At 30.0% G+C, this 17115-nt stretch overlaps 3 protein-coding genes across 4 annotated transcripts; 2 read left to right on the top strand and 1 right to left on the bottom strand.

Moving 5' to 3' along the window:
• Positions 1 to 837: 837 nt before the first annotated feature.
• Positions 838 to 2954, top strand: LOC130956101 (50S ribosomal protein L18, chloroplastic-like). 2 transcript variants are annotated; one of them, XM_057883133.1, is made up of 3 exons: positions 838 to 1014; positions 1746 to 1907; positions 2648 to 2954. In XM_057883133.1, exons 1-3 carry the CDS (start codon positions 889 to 891, stop codon positions 2795 to 2797), a joined length of 438 nt encoding a protein of 145 aa, XP_057739116.1. In that variant the 5' UTR covers positions 838 to 888; the 3' UTR covers positions 2798 to 2954. The 2 variants fall into 2 exon arrangements, with proteins under 2 accessions (XP_057739116.1, XP_057739117.1); XM_057883134.1 differs by having other exon boundaries at positions 866 to 1014; positions 1607 to 1907.
• A 440-nt stretch (positions 2955 to 3394) lies between these two features.
• On the bottom strand, positions 3395 to 5798 carry LOC130954767 (pentatricopeptide repeat-containing protein At4g18975, chloroplastic-like). The gene is made up of 6 exons (XM_057881531.1): positions 5505 to 5798; positions 5330 to 5412; positions 5116 to 5224; positions 4847 to 4990; positions 4119 to 4331; positions 3395 to 4007 (listed from the first exon to the last, which is right to left on the bottom strand). Exons 1-6 carry the CDS (start codon positions 5637 to 5639, stop codon positions 3798 to 3800), a joined length of 894 nt encoding a protein of 297 aa, XP_057737514.1. The 5' UTR covers positions 5640 to 5798; the 3' UTR covers positions 3395 to 3797.
• Positions 5799 to 13574: 7776 nt separating this feature from the next.
• On the top strand, positions 13575 to 14291 carry LOC130956081 (protein S40-1-like). Its single transcript, XM_057883109.1, has one exon. It carries the CDS (start codon positions 13674 to 13676, stop codon positions 14052 to 14054), a length of 381 nt encoding a protein of 126 aa, XP_057739092.1. The 5' UTR covers positions 13575 to 13673; the 3' UTR covers positions 14055 to 14291.
• Positions 14292 to 17115: the final 2824 nt, after the last annotated feature.

The following is a 17115-nucleotide window of genomic DNA, read 5'->3' as shown; positions in this document are numbered from 1 at the left end:
TACAGTTATATATGTTCTTATTTTTTCAGGTCTCTTTTTTTATGACTCAAGAATATTATAAACTTCAAATTGTTCCATTTGTATTTTACTTTGAATAAAGATAAAATAACATATTAAATACGTTTATTATATAATGACAATGATAATGTTATACTAAACTTCGAAAAATTTATAATTATAAAATATTATTTTTTATTTATCATGTGAAATTAAAATATAAGCCCGTGCATCGCACGAGTTTAACATTAGTATTGAGATAAATTTCAATCCACTTGTAACATTTTAAGACAGTAGTTGGTTGGGTCTAACATTTTTGTTGATACCATAATACATATCAAAAAGATTTTTAGACCTATCACTAAATTAAAATTTCATTCCATGAATACATTTCTTAAATTTTAGCTATCTTTTCACTGAATACATAACTAATATATAATGGGTAAATGCATCCCAATATAAAACAAGATATATAATTCATATATGTAATCATAGGATAAAATCATGAAAATTATTATTGTATATAATCATATTTATTTCCAAATTTTATGGCAACTTATAAAGGTGGATAATTTATTTTTAGTATGTTGATAAAAAGTTTATTAACTTATATACTATTGTAATTTTTTTTAAAATAAAATCAGATAATTTTATTTAAGTGAAAATTCAGGTGAAATCGATTTCACGTGAAGTTGATATCTCATAGCCGTTAGATAAAAATTTAGTCAAATCAGTCAAATAATTTAACGGTTCTTAGATATTAACTTTACGTAAAGTTAATGCACCTGAATTTCACTATTTTATTTATGATCGAATTTAAAATAAAAAGTTGAAGCGATAAGGTGGGATAATAGTAAAGAATAGCGAGTAGAGATTCGTGATTACACAAGAATGAATACTTCTTCTCTCTCCTTCCTTCATTCAGCATTCCCAACTTCCTTTTCTTTCGTCGTTGAAGCGCATTCCACCACCCGCCGCCAAGACAGGACCGCCCGCCACACCCGCATCAGGAAGAAGGTCCCTTTTAATTAAAATTATAGTAGCGGCTGCTAGAATTCTGAGATTTGTTATGATTTTTGCTAGCTCTTCTTCTTTCCTTGCTTTTTGAATAGTTCATTGTTTACACTAATTTCAAGTTGTTGACATCCTAGTAGTTCTCTAATGCTGAGTTCAAACGAGACTTTAAAAATAGAGGCACTCTCTGTTTCTGTGTCATTACATCTCTGTGTTAAACACTAGCCTAATTTAGTGGATTAAAAGTCAATTCTTTGCCCAACAATATGCAATTGTATTTTACACCTATTTTATCTATGATTTTGTTTGTCTCTTTGTTTTTCTGCATTGTTGGCTATGGCTTTATATTATATGCACTATGTTGTGCTTTATGATCCATCTTTACATTTAGCGAAAGTTCATAAGTTTTGGTGCTGCAGGGTTAACCGAGTCATTCGAATTGGTTAAGCATGTAAACTTAACAGATTTGAAATATTGGATTACATGATTTAAGAAAAAAGTTAAAGCAAAAGAAAATGGAAATTTCGGTTCAAGAGAGGGGGGGGGGCACTGTACTCAGTTTTTCTCTTTACATTTTTCTTCTTGTTGTTGCTAGTACTGTGCGCTGTGGAACAGTCTTTTTACTGCGAATATGGACCAAGGCATTCTTTGGTAAAGCTTTCCTTGTTGATTGTAAGCTCACCTCATGAAGAATGCAATGCATATCTGTTTTAGATCATTTTCTGTTTTGTCAGGTTGAAGGGACACCAGAAAGGCCACGATTGTCCGTGTTCCGATCCAACAAGCATCTCTCTGTTCAGGTCATAGATGACACCAACATGCACACTCTTGCTTCGGTTTCAACAATGCAGAAGGCAGTTTTTGAAGAATTCAACTACACAGCTGGTCCTACAGTTGTAAGTTCTAAAATGCTTTTGATGTTCTGACTATCGCTTAATTACTGTCATACTTCAGTCCATGTATTCGAAACATCCCGGTTCGTGTGATCAAATGTCATGTTTCCTTAATAGATAACTGCTCAAACTCAAAAGCTAAATTCAAGCATCTTTGATTGGAAACCTAACAATTAATGTTTACTGAGTTTCTCAGTATCAATGCATACTGAATATGAAACTGTTACCTCTGATGTTGATTTGCTTTATTAATGCCAATGTAGTAGAAGTTTAAGTTTTAATTTGATTCATAATGGTCCATAGACTTGTAGAAGAAAGAAACACATTTACATTTTGAAGCTTCTCCCACTTTCACTGATATCCACTTTGAGTAATGGCATTACATTTTCAACTGTTTATCACACATTAGGTTCCAAGATTTTACCATTTTTTCCTCAAATTGTTCAATATATATTGGAAGCAGGAATCCAGATCACGCATATTAAAGAAATAATCTGAAAGCCCAAGTTTATTTGCGCATGAATCTTCATATTTTCCTTTTAATCCGAGTATCATGTATAATTTGTATCTTGGAAATAACCTTGCTTCTGTGATTGTGTTTCTGGTGTACACAGTTTGTAAGGTCTGACTCTCTTGGAAGAATTCTTGTTTTGTCTGCATCATCTTCATACTTTTCATCCACTCAAGTATGATACTGATCTTTTCTTTTGTTTCTGTTTTCTTGTTTTTGTTTTTGGCTTCAGGAAGTAGCAAAGAAGGTTGGTGAAATCATTGCAAAGTCCTGTCTGGAGAAAGGGATCACAAAGGTGGCCTTCGACCGAGGTGGATACCCGTACCATGGTCGTGTTCAAGCACTCGCAGATGCAGCTCGCGAACATGGCCTGGAGTTCTAAAATGATTATGCACTTGCCATGTAGTTTCATTTTGAAGTTTGTTAATGATTTAACAATTCTTTTTAAGGGCAGTGCCTCTCTTCCTGTGACTTTGTTATGATCCAATGACTTCCTTCTTCTATCCATCTATCTACATTCACAGTTCTTTCTATTTCCAGATTCTTATCCACCAAAAAGTAAAATCTCTTATCCATCTATTCTAGGATGGTGTCTCATTTTTTCCCCTCAAAAGATAAACTATTAGTAAAGATCTAATTTGAAATATATGTCTACTAATATTAGGCTTTTTTATTTAAATAAAAATTTATTATTTACCAGTTTAAATGCGGATATTGAAATATACTATTTTATGCATTTAGTTGTGTTTTCACAGTTAAGAAAAAGACAATTAAAGGGTGCATTTTCACACACCTAGGTTGAAAAAACGAGACAAAATTATAAACCATTTTCATGCTCCATACAAAGAAAAATGAGGAAGAAAAAGTTTCTCCCGTTTTAATAGTCCCGTGCCATTTCATATCCATATATGAAAGCATCATTGGTCACATGGATGGAAACAAGAAAAATAAGTTTCAAACAGTTGATGTTATATAGAGATTAATTTCAATCCACTTGTAACATTTTAAGGCAGTAGTTGGTTGAGTCTAACATTTTTGTTGATACCACAATACATATCAAAAAAATTTTTAGAACTATCACTATATTAAAATTACATTCCATGAATACATTCCTTAAATTTTAGCTACCTTTCCATTGAATACATAACTAATATATATATATACAAGTATAACATTTTTATATCTGGGAGCACTGCACCGATCCCTCAAGGAAAGTTCAGTTCCTCACTTCCTCCCCTGATCTGCTAAGCTCGAACCAAACTAGTGAACCTCTAATACAGCAGCTTTAGGAATGTAACAACATAATCGGCAACAACAGCAGATCCCGGGTAATAGAATATGGTGTACTGGTGTCTTCATTGACAATTCGCAATACACCAGTTTCAACATCTAAATGGATCTTCTTCTTCCCAAGCTTCTGTTCTAACTTTAACCCGTTCACCATTAAAGTGAATATATTTCCACTTAAGCCCATATCGTTTTCTAACCAATTTACACTTCTCTTCTTGGCCAAGTTTTCTAAAGGCATTTGCCACTCGTCTGACCGTATCTTCATCAGGTTTTACCTGCAACTCCTCCATGTCTGCAAATATCTAACTTACAAACATGATAGCTCCATGTCAAAGCATAGAAGAATTAACCTCATAATTGCTGAACAGCTTGCATTAAGGTATAGTAAGATTGATGGTACAACAAAAATATACCTCAATAATCTTTTCCGGCAAATGATGATGATCATATAACGTGACCATTCTAGAAAACAATCTCTTTGAGACAGAACGTGTGTGTGCATGAACAATCATATTCCACAATGATTCTGCCTCATCTACCCTCTGATCCATATCAAATGCCAGAAGAAGGGTGTCATATGTTCCCATTGTTGCTCCTTGGCCTTTGCTTAACATCCACTTTGCTACCTGAGGATTGATAAGCAGTAAGATTCTTTTCCATTCTTCACAAAGTAAACAAAACAACATATCATTACACTGGTACATTGTAAAGGCTCAAACTCAAGCTGGATGGCATTCTCAAGAATATCAAAACATTATTATAAAAATAAATAAAGAAAGAAAAGAAATATACAAAAAGCACATTGATATATATTAAAGTACTAAAGATCCAAATCAGTGATGTGAGTAGTTTATATAGACTGCAGCTTGAACAGCTGAAGGACCATTTCTTGAGCTAAAGACCATTCTTCACTTATATAATAACTTAAACCATTAAACAATTTTGGCTTTGGTAGAAACTCAAATTCAAACATTAAAAGTTTTACCTATGAACTATCTTTCATCTCATGAGGAAGCAATTTCAGCTTTGAACCATGTCATGGAAACATTTAATGAACACTTCTCAAACAAACCATAATTATTAGTTGTCAAATAGTGTCCCAAAATTTGCAGAAGTAAATGAAGAACTTAGTATAACATACTTGAATTACACGAAGCCATTGTCTCCTTTTCCTTAAGATTTTCAAAGCCTTGGCTGCTGCTATCACTGGGAACTCTGTCTCCCAAGCAGTCCATTTGTCTAAAGCCCCATAAACAGCTTTTTTCTCATTAGGAAGCTGAGATACCTAACGTTCCAAGATTCAAAATGCACAAAAATGAACATACATAAATATATATATTTTTAAAGGTTCTTTTTTTTTCTAACAAAATTCCAAACCGAAAATTAAAAAATTGGTATGAACAAACATACAATTCTAATAAGGTTCAATGCCTTCTGACCAGATTGAGCAGAATCTCTGCTTTTCCACAAGTGGTGCTCTTTCTTTGCCACTCTCTTTTTCTGCTGCTTCTTCCCTTGTCTAAATTACAGGTGAATTGGAACATGAAGCATGAGTAAATGGTTCAAAAACATAAAATCACATAAACTATAATATCATTGAATAATAAGTGCAATAATAACTTACTTCTCCTTCTCTGAAAGACTATTGCTTCGGGAAATGTTGGAATGACCAAGTGAGGAATCAAACGCACAATAGGCATGACTTCTCTGCAATTGAATACGAGAGAAGTGAGAATTTTTTTGTTCTGAGCAGAGTAAGCTACACGAAGAAATGCAATTAATTTTGGAAAAATTATAACGTTATGTGAGATGGATAATGTTGTTATTGAGAAAGAGAAACTATTGTTGAGCAAGAATTGAGGTTGAGCCCTAGTGTGACATTTGGGTGATGAAAGAAAGGGGCAAATAATTGAGTTTTGAAGTGTTTGAAGCATCGTGGTTTTCTTCGGGGGACGAGAGCGGAGCACAACAGCAGCAAGAGAGAAGCGGCGGCACCGTGGCGGAGCTCGGAGGCAGGGTTTGGGAACTGAGCTGAGTTGCTGTGAGAGAAGATCGAAGAAGGAGGTAGCCTGTCGCGAGGAGCAAGGTGGGCTTCAATTGGTTCATTGTGGGCTTCTATTTGGCCCAATATGGTTAACATTTTTTACTTTAGTACTCGTTTTAGGCCCACGATAATTCCCGTCCAAAAAAAGAACACAGAAAAGAGAGGATTGATTCTATATTTCTATTTACTTCACGGTTGTTGCAAATTGAGTCTTACCAATTATTGTTGAACAACTATTTGATATTGAAGGTTCATGCTCACGTGCATTATTAAATAGTATATTCCACACTTCAATAATTCTTCAGCTTTGCTAGTTTTGGTGGGGTTCTATTTTGCATCACTATAATAATCTTAAATGTTTCCCTACTAAATTAAACAATATATGGATAAACATAAATGATGGAAAGTATATATAGTAACTTGTAATTAACAGGATCTATCGTTCAAAATCTCTAGCTGACGTTCTCATCAAGATAACAATAATGTAAATATATAATATAAATATATAACAAAGTAGTTTTCTCAATGATTAAGCCTTCAATCCACACTTGGATTAACCTACACCTCTCATTTCATTCTCTCCCCGAACAGTCTAACACGACATTTTCTCTCTAATTTTTTATTCCTGTGGTTTAAACTAAATATTCCTAATTTCTTATCATCCATTTGGTGTACGTATTCGTTTTATAGTTATTCAAACCAACTATAACATAAATGTCAAACACTTGTTCATTTATTTATTTTATATTTCCATAAAAATAGGTCTCGCTTACATGCATTCAACACGCATAAGTGGATAAATGAATAATACAGCATCCTCATAGTCAAATCTTAAATTCATGTAGCATCAATTTCTTAAAAGTGCATATATACATGGAATAATCTAGAATGACGTTGTTTGCATATATATGATGCTGGAGAGGTTCAAGATTTCTCAAATAATAAAAATCACATCCTAAAAGAATCCAACATTAAGATCTCTGTATATATATATATATATATATATATATATATATATATATATATATATATATATATTCCGATCCAAATTAATTAAGCGAATAAATTACTATTTGTATCTATGAAAGATATAAACGCTAACAAATGTATTCATATAAGAATAAAACGATAATTATACTTGAAAGATAATTTCTGTGTGCCAAGAATACCCTAGCAGACTAATTGTATAACTAACGTCTGGCTACTCTTATTTTGTGATTATAATTGTCGTTTTATTCTTATATAAATATATTTGTCAATATCTGTATCTTTTATTCTTAATTAAACTCTAGATATTTACCCAAACATGTCTTTAGAAAAAAACATTAGCTATTACATAATAGTTTTATATATCTTTGCTAATCATAAATTTAATCCATTTACGGAGAGTGCATGTATTATATATGTTTTTGTTTTTTTTACTGAAGCAAACTTTTAATTAAGCAAATAGCTAAATGACATTTACATATTGCAGAAAATATATCAAATCTGAAATTAAATAAGAAAATGAATAAATTTTATGTTGAATTATTGTCTGAGAGCAAGCGCAAAGTTCAATTATAAAGAATTTTATGCAAAAGAAATAGAGACTCATTACAATCTCTTTTGTTATACACGTTGAGCAATAGGAAAACAAGAATTAAAGTTTAATTCATGATATCGAAACTTGTATTATGAAGGGGAGGGTTGGGATGAAGTGATGGAAGCAAATTAAGAAATGGAGTTGTAAGAGCATCTCTTGCGGAGGAAACTAACCTTGTTGCTTGGACAATACAAGTTACTTGGAATAACCAAAGAGGTATATGTATGTATGTATATATTCCTTAACTAAACAAATAAAGGGAGCAATGAAAGATAATAATTAAAGTCGAAATGAGATAAGAAAAAAAAAGGAGACTTGCACGAAAACAGCGTTCGGGAACGTAAAAAGAAAGCAGACCTAATGATTAGAAGATTAGGGAGAGATTAGGGGGGTTATAGCTAGCTAGAGAGAGAGCACGTGCGTCAATAATGAGTGGTTGACAGGTGTGTATGGTTGTGGGATCCACCAAGATTCTGTTATGTCATCGGGAATTGAGAATTGGAGCCGCGAGATGCGCCGTCCTCGGCCAAATTCAACACTTTATTTCGTTCTAACCACGCCTTCTCATCACTTTTTGGTTTTACCATTACTATAATAGTGGCTCGGCGTGGCTCAGCGTGGCTCGGCGTGGCTCGGCTCGGCTATCGTACTATTACTGCAGCGTGTGGTGATTAATAAGCTGGTTTAGTTTACGTAACATCTGAGTAACTGAGTTGCGTGATTAAGATCCAAACACACCTCCAGGCTGGATCGGAGCTGCCATCAAAGTCAATAATGTTAGTGGTAACTTGGAATGGTTTCGTCATACACTTCACTGGGTTTACGTTTCAGATGAATTATTAATTTATTATCATTATTGCTCAGTTTTTTAATTTCCAACATGCTCTATCCAGCACAACGAAAGTAGCTCCAACTTAACATTATTTTATTTCAACAATCCTAACTTTGAACTTGGTTAAGTGTAATTGGATATGATGAAGTAAATATATGTTAGCATTGAATTGGGAAAACATCCACCCCAGCCCCTCCTGGAGAATTATTATATATATATATATATATATATAATTGTTGTTTTGAAGGTGAAGTTAAGACTACGGTGGAACACGAACCTTATAATATCGAGACACGACATTGCAATAAATCTTATGGGTTGGCATCTCTACGAGTGAGGTGCGTTTCTAAAAATTTATACCACACAAATCAGTAGTTATTTGAGAGAGATAAAAATTACGAGTAGATATATAACATATTTTGAGTATGTATTAAGTCATTTATTTGTTAAGGTTTAAAAGGTGAATAATATGAGAGAATCCAAATAGATCCGTACAAAATGTAGGTAAGTTTTTATCAAAAATATTATTTATACACCAAAATTAATGACTAAAATTAATTACTAATTTATTTGTATATAAATATATGTATGTTTTAATTTATTTTTAATGTATATTTATATTTTAACATATATTTTATTCTCATATACATGTAGCATTGCTTTTATATTTTTTATAGACTTTTATGTCTTTTAGAAGTGACAGTCTTGGACTGGTCACAATTTTAAACTTAATTTAAGAGTTGAACAGTAAAATGTGTACGTGTAATAATATTTTTAACAAAAAAATATTCTTTGACTTAAAAGTATAAATTTTCTATACATTTTTTATCCGGCCCTTTTTATACGCTTTTTATTTTTTGTGTGAAAAAGAGAAATGTGTATGATAATAGTGTGAGGAGAGAGGTGTTTTATTTGGCTATGAAAGGACACAAATCGGAGACACTAATTTATTTGCATTGTTTTATTTTTTAAATAAATAATCACAAATTAGACCGTCTGATTTTTATTTTAACAAATAAAAAAAATAAAAAAATACAAATTGGACGCTCCGATTTAGATTTTATTTTTTTCTTCAAGTAAATCGGACCTTCCGATTTATAATTTATTTTTTCATCAAACAAATCGAACCATTCGATTTGAATAAAACACCATATAAAAAAATACCTAATTTTTCAATAATAATATATTACACATATATTTAATCAATATAAAAAAATTAGCCCTGTATTTTTATACAGTAAACTTTTTTTAAAATAACAAAAATCTAAGTAAAAAATTTCTAACCATAGAAGCTCTAGCTAGTAGCATGTCAAAACAATTTATATGAAACCACACCATTTTATTATGTGGTATGAGCCAAAAACTTGATGAATTTTCGGAGTATTAGTAGTATGTCTATTAATATCACGTGACTATTCTAATAACTCTACTAGTAATAATTATGATGCCATTATTACTACTCAATGATTAGTAATGACATGATTTTTCACCGAGTCAACAAGTCAAGATTGTGATATATGTGCAAACAAAATGACCACATTATGATCGCAAAATAATCCAAAACAGATCATACCACACTATTCTTCGCTAGCATTAGCATGGCTGCACTACTCCCCAGGCCACCAAGGAATGCTTTTTCTTAATAATATGAATATGGGTTTTTTTTTTCCTTCTGTTTTTTAAGACATGTTATAAGGAATATATTGATTATTCAGTGTTATAATACTAGTTTATAAGTATATATTCCTTTTCGTAGAATATTTTAAAATTACTAATAATAAATGGTATAAATTAAGAAATTATATATTTATATATAATGGTTGACTAAATTTTTCTCTCATTGTGTTCTATTGAATGCTATTTCTTACTCCACTATTCCAAGTTCATACCGTAGAAAATGAACCTCAATGACAAAATTATTAGACATCAATGTAAGCAAGTTTAAGGGCCCATTTATAGTTTGATCTTATCCGGTTCTATTAGTTGCACTATATTATGTATGATCACATTTAATATATGTATAATTTATTAAAAAAATAGATTATTAAAATTGATTAATAATTATTTTAAAGTTAATCAAATTAATACTAAATTAAAAAAAATAAACAACGTATAATATATTATTTTTTTATTAATCAAATTATTATAATTTAAATTACTTTTAAAGAAATAATTTAAAAATATAATTTTAATATTATCACGTGTAAAATACGGATAATTACAATTATTTTTAAGTATAAAAATGAATCAATTGAATATTGAAGTGAAATAATTATTAATTAATTATCATGGTCGTAGTAAAAGGTTTGAATTCTGCGGTAAACGAATATTCTCACAACGGAAATATTCCTCCTCTGACATTTTTCCATATATATAGGTTAAACAAAGCGTTCAGGTAATTTATTTTCCTTTTTGAATAACTCGCTTGCGAAGAAAAAAAAAAAACTATGTATTGAGTGTTAGTTATCGTTATTATTCTTGCATAACAGAAAGATTTAGTCATTATTCTCTTAACATTAAGGTTAAGAGTATTTGGAAAGGTATAATTTAAACACAATCCATGTAAAATGATATTACTGTAGTTAAATAATATTATTGGTTGACCCTAAGTTAAACTATACTCTTGTGTAGATAGATAGCGATGTACAGAGTACAACTGTAACAATTACGTAAATAAATTGCAATGCTCTTTGATTTGTCACGTATTTAACAATTTTGCATTCATCTTCATTAATTAATGTTTGGTCCCACGGGAAAGATGATGTTGATAACATTCACGAATCTGCTATCTATCTATTATAATACTTCTATGTGTAAATTCAATAAGAAGTCAATTTTTTTTTTGTTTGTTTGTAAATTGAAATAAGAAATAATTAACATATGATGTATGAATACTGACACAGGACATGATACGATACAGAATACGTTGACATACAAATTTTAAAATTTTATAAGATATGAGAACACACATATATATAAAATATAAAATATTTTTTAAATAAATCGTAATGATATTTTAATATTTTATTGATATTAAAATATAAATTAATTTTTAATGTCTTATTTTAATTATATCAAATATTTAAAAAATAATATTTTTTATTTTAATAAATAATAATATATACTATATCTAAATTTATTTTAAAAATATATGTTAAAAATAAGACTAAAAATACTTATACGTAATGATATTTAGATGTATTTAAATATATTAAAAAAAATTTATTTTTTATTAAAATACAGTTGGACATAACATATACACATATTAGACAAATACCGATAAATATTATGTTCGAAATATATGTGTAACACAAATACAATAACTTAATAAAATGTCCGTATTTGTCTATTTGATAAGAAATAACATAAACGTATAACGTGCTATGAAAAAATAGATTTAGTCTACATACACACACGTATGTTACCGTATAATGATTAAAATCATGTTTGCGACGTTACCAATTTTTTTTTTCTTGGAGAAATAAAAGACAAAATGCTTGAAGTCATAATATAGTAATTAATTAAATCCGAGCTTTAAATTATTAGTATTTAATGAGAATATTTTTGAATGGATTTAGCATATCCACGGCGTTTATTTAATTTCCTACATGAACAATTAAAAGTCATTAATAGTAGTCATATTAAAAGGGCTATATATACATGAGAGTCAAAGAAGGAAGAGGTGGTATAATTGACTTTGCAATTCGAATGATACCACACACGTAAAAGAAAATGCAATGGATATGGATAACTATGAATGAAGACGGAAATAGAGACCCTGCATGGGTTTATGGAAAGTAAAGAAAAACGTGAATTTAATAAAAAGTGAAAAACATAAAAAAAACGGTAGAAATTCAAGTGCAATCAACTTCACGTAAAGTTAATAATTGAGAGCCGTTAGATGAAAATTTAGTCAAATCAGTCAAATTATTTAACGACTCTCAACTATCAACTTTATATAAAGTCGATTGCACCTGAGTTTCAAAAAAAAAAAAAAACAAACAAAAACAAAATAGAGAATGAATAAAATGTATGGAGTGGAGGAAGCCGTGAAAGATTAGCCGAGCGGTGTCAATTAAAAATGCCGTTTAACTACACAGACAAGACAAGCTACTAGTTAATTGCAAGAAAAGGAAAACACAATATTAAAACAAGGGTGGGACCCCAACACAAAATAATAGAACTATTTTTTTTTCTTCAATAATGTAATTTGAAAAAGATAAGTTAGTGCTAAACTGTTATTAAATTATAGATCTAATTCATTTTGAATTTCATTTATCTCCATCTTATTTACTACTAAATCTAAGACATGTTTAAATAAAATCAATTTTAGCATGTGAATACATTTTTTTAAATAAATAGATGTATGTTTCCTTAACTCACTAACATCAAAACCAGCTAAAGCATTTTTTAATTAATAGTATGTACGAAAAAAAAAAACTTAAAAACATGCATGTTGTTTATTATGTTTCATCAAATAAAAAGTAATGGAATTAGTCAAATTTTCTATAACAAGTCTATAACTTTTTCATGTTTTATTTTAGAAAAATATTCACATGATAACATCTTTACATAAAAATGACATTATAAATTTTTAAATAATTAATCAAACATATTTAATTAAATATATAAATTATTTAATAATTTACAATAATATTATGAAAAGATATCATCACGAGAATATCTATTTTTATTTTAGTAAAAACTCAAGTAAAGTCGACTTCACATGAAGTTAATATCTGAAAGTCTTTAAATAAAAATTTAACCAAATCAGACAAATCATCTAACGACTTTCAAATATCAACTTCACTTAAAATCGACTCTATCTGAGTTTCCGTCTTTTATTTTATTAAGTTACTTAGGTAGCGTTTGTTTTCAGGCACTGAGACAGAGACTGAGAGACTGAGACTCAGTATCGTGTTTGTTAGTTCAGAGACTGGTACTAAAATTTCTGTCTCTATCTCCAAAATTTCAGTATTTCAATACTTCCAAAAAGTAGGGACACAGGAGACTGAAATTTTTTAGAGATGAAAACTGAAACTTTAATAACATTTTATACCTAAAATACTTTCATTTCAATTAATTAATTCCAATTTTACCCTTTGTGCAAATTAAATTAGAGTTTCATTCTTGTTTCAATTCCTGTCTCCCATTTTGCACCAAACAGAATACTGAGATTTGTTTCAATCCCTATCTCTTAGTCTCAGTCTCTCAGTCTCAGTCTTTCTGTCTCTATCTCTCCACCAGCCTTAGCCTTATAGCTATGGAAAGAAAAATAATTAGAGAAGAGAGAGAGAAGAAATGCGGGGACCGCACTGAACGCCTTTACGGTGACGCCATCTAACAACACAACACACTCAATGCTCAAACTCATCCCTATTCTATTCTTTCTCTCTCCATTCTTATTACTCTTGTGTGTATATATAAATAATCCTCCAATCCCACCTCTATTCACTGTTTCATTCCCAATACCAATTCTTTCTCTTTCAATTCTCACACCTCACCTCCAGATGGCAGACGAACTCCACGAATCCGATGTTGTATTCGCCAACCAGCACCGCACCAACGACCAACTCCAAGCCGATCACAACAACAAGAACAAGAAGAAGAAGAACAACAAGGTACATCCGGTGGGAAGCAGCAGTGCTGATAATAGGTCGTTGCCGGTGAACATCCCGGAGAGCAGGCGGCTGACGATGAGGTCATTGAAAGATTCAAGTCAGGAGGAGGAGGAGATGGTGCCGCCGCACGTGATGGTGGCCAGAAGAGTGGTCGGAGGAGGGAAAATGGCGTTCTCGGTGTGCACAGGCCATGGAAGGACCTTAAAAGGAAGAGACCTAAGTCAGGTCCGCAACTCCGTTCTCCGGATGACCGGCTTTCTTGAAGCCTGACCTCACCGCCTCAACGTACCTCTTTTTTTTCTTTTTTCCTTTTTTGCCCCCCATTCCATTCTTGCATATATAACAACTCATCAAAGGGAAAAGTGGAAAACCAAAATTTCCATCTCCCCACTCTCATTAATTATTGCTTGTAACAAGCCCGGCGGGGAAATTAAATTAAACTATATAGAGAAAATTCCAGATAATTGTTTTTTAATTAATTAGAAATCAAAATATCCATCTTCTTCATCATCATCATCAACTAACTAATCTCATCTTATTATTATTATTCTTATTATATTATGTTTTGCTTTCTCACGGGATTGTATTTCTATATTTCTTTATAGTTTATACATTGTTCAAGCTAAGCATTAAGCAAGCAGCTTTCAATCAACTTTGCCCAATTTCGGAATTTCCTCATGCTTCCTTCCACCCACTTAACCCCGTCTGCCGTCTACATATATATGTCTAATTTTTATGTATTTTAATTGGGAAAAAAAATTGTTCTGTAACTATCTTCTTACAAAAATTATTCTTTGGCTTGTAAGTAGTTAAAAATCGTTTTCTTTTAACTATTCGGTATGAAAATAATAATAACTCTTCAAAAAATTACATTTGTATATGTGACAGTGATATTGTATACGCTACTAGTTGAAATTTGTAAATTTATTTTATTTGCTAAGTTGAGCTGATACAATTTTTTATGAATATAGAAAGTATATTTATGTGTACGGATCACAGTAAAAATATTTTTAACATTTAATTCTAGTAATTTTTTTCATTCCAATCATGCTACTTTTTAACTCCTTCTCCAGTATTGTATTCGGTGAAACATACATAAAAAGGAGATTTTAGATACTCAATAGTTTGGTATGTTTAAGATTTGTCTTGGTTCACATTTCTTTTGCTTCACCCTATTGTTTACTATTAAATTACTCTTTCATCTTAATTCATGACAACAACAAAAAAGTTTTATAATTCTCAAATTCAGTCCAATAGAATATATATATTTAGTTTTACCTTCATAATTTATAAGATAATTCAATCAATCAACAGTTAATAAAAGTTCGCATTCTTTTCTTTTCTTATTATTTTACTGTGCATTTCGTCATTAAATTGGAATATCTTTTTGAACTATAAATTGTCTCACATGTAGTGAGAGAGAGAGAGAGAGCGTTCTAATTTTTTATTCAATTTTGTAATTAATATATAGTCTATTCAAATAATCAAGTTAGTTAGAAGATGTTAAATTAAAATATATAAAAAGGAACTAATATTGGGTTTTCAAACAAGGTAGAATACCTTAACTTGGCCAGGTCTGAAAGGGAACCAAACCAAAAACTGAAGAGGGGAACATGGCTTTTAATTATGATTTGGCAGGTTGGATGGAAAAGGATTGCTATAAATAATTAGTTGTCATTTTTTCGACATTATGTCACAACCTATATTATAGTCTTAATTTATTAAATAATAATAATAATAGAAAATGCACTTGATAACTGAATTTGGCAAAAGCTTATAGGACGTTTTCTAACAGCAGAAATTAAAATACAAGGAATCCTTTTCTTTAATTAATTAATTTTATTTTCTTCATTTTATATTATAAGTTACATTGGTTCAGAACTGAATAATCTATATGATTTCGGAAGAACTGTATGTATGATGTGAAATCACCAATGAAAATGTTGGTTTCCAATTAATTAGTTTTATAATAGTCTTTTGACAATGAAATAAAACTTTTTTTTATTGTCGAAACTGTTTATATTACTTGTTTTTGCTAAAAAAAATATTTGGAAGATCACAATCAAAATAGGCTCATCGCATGCATTATTGGATTTGGACATCGTAATTTCAGGATCAAACTAACCATATTGGATGCAGGTTACTTCAATTAATAATATGAAAAAGAATTTACATTGTATTGTGTGTATGATAAAATATTGGTATTTGATATGAACTGCTATTTGAAAATTGCTAATAGGGTATCATACTGTCGAAATACACTATTCTTAAGTTTTTGTCTCAATATGTCACGTGTTCTGTAATACACAAGTTTTATATTTAGGAACTATGTATAATAAATCATAAATATATAAGAGAAAGAGTAGTGTTCAGTTTTTTATTTTTGGAATTCCTTTCTTGTACTTTTGTTATTAATTTTATTTTGGTTTTTGTTTCTTTAAAATTAAATTTTGAATGTTGGTTGTAATTCAATTTTATTGGATAATTGATCCATTTCTATTACTGCTACATATTGGATGAATTGAAGAAATTAATCTCATTTCTAATATTATTAATATAAAAAAGTATGTATATTTGAAAAAAAAAATAGTTTGATGGATTTTTCTTTACATCAATATATGGATAAATAATTGCGCTTCGTTTTAAATACTTGCATAAAATAGAATATACTTAAGAATCTCGTTAGGGAGATAATGGACTATTTGTATAATGTATATATAGGTTATTGAGTTACAAAATGAACATCCCTATACTATCTAGAATAATCATCCGAGTACTAGGGATAATAAATATCTTTTCGAAAAATTAAAGTAATTTTGGGGTTTACCAAGAATCGAATTATTGACATTTCGGATCTAGTACTCTAATACCATGTCATGATATCACTCATCCCAAAAGCTTCAACTGATGAGAAAAAGTAACATTAATAATTATATCTCTAATACTCCATAAATTTCTATTATACACATTATATAAATATTTTATTGGCTCTCATATTTTTCCTATACTTAAATCTATGTTGTTGGGTAAAAAAAAAGAGTAGTGTGTGTTATATAATTATATAGAGGTGGAAATAAGTCGAGTGGTAGAAATATATATATAACATGGCTTGTATTCGATTTGGTCAAGTCTGATTTAATTTATCACACAATAAATTCAGATTTACAAATTATCTTGTTTAGTATATTAAACTTGTTTGAACCTAGTAGAATATAAATAATATATAAATAATTTTAAAAAATATATTAAATATATAAAATTTATGATATGTTAAGATAAATCACATAAATAAAATAATTCTGACTCAAAATTACACAAATATTTTAAAGAA

The sequence above is a fragment of the Arachis stenosperma genome, chromosome 10 (genome assembly GCF_014773155.1).
Source record: "Arachis stenosperma cultivar V10309 chromosome 10, arast.V10309.gnm1.PFL2, whole genome shotgun sequence".
Classification (NCBI taxonomy): domain Eukaryota; kingdom Viridiplantae; phylum Streptophyta; class Magnoliopsida; order Fabales; family Fabaceae; genus Arachis; species Arachis stenosperma.
This window is presented reverse-complemented; position numbering and strand designations above follow the sequence as displayed.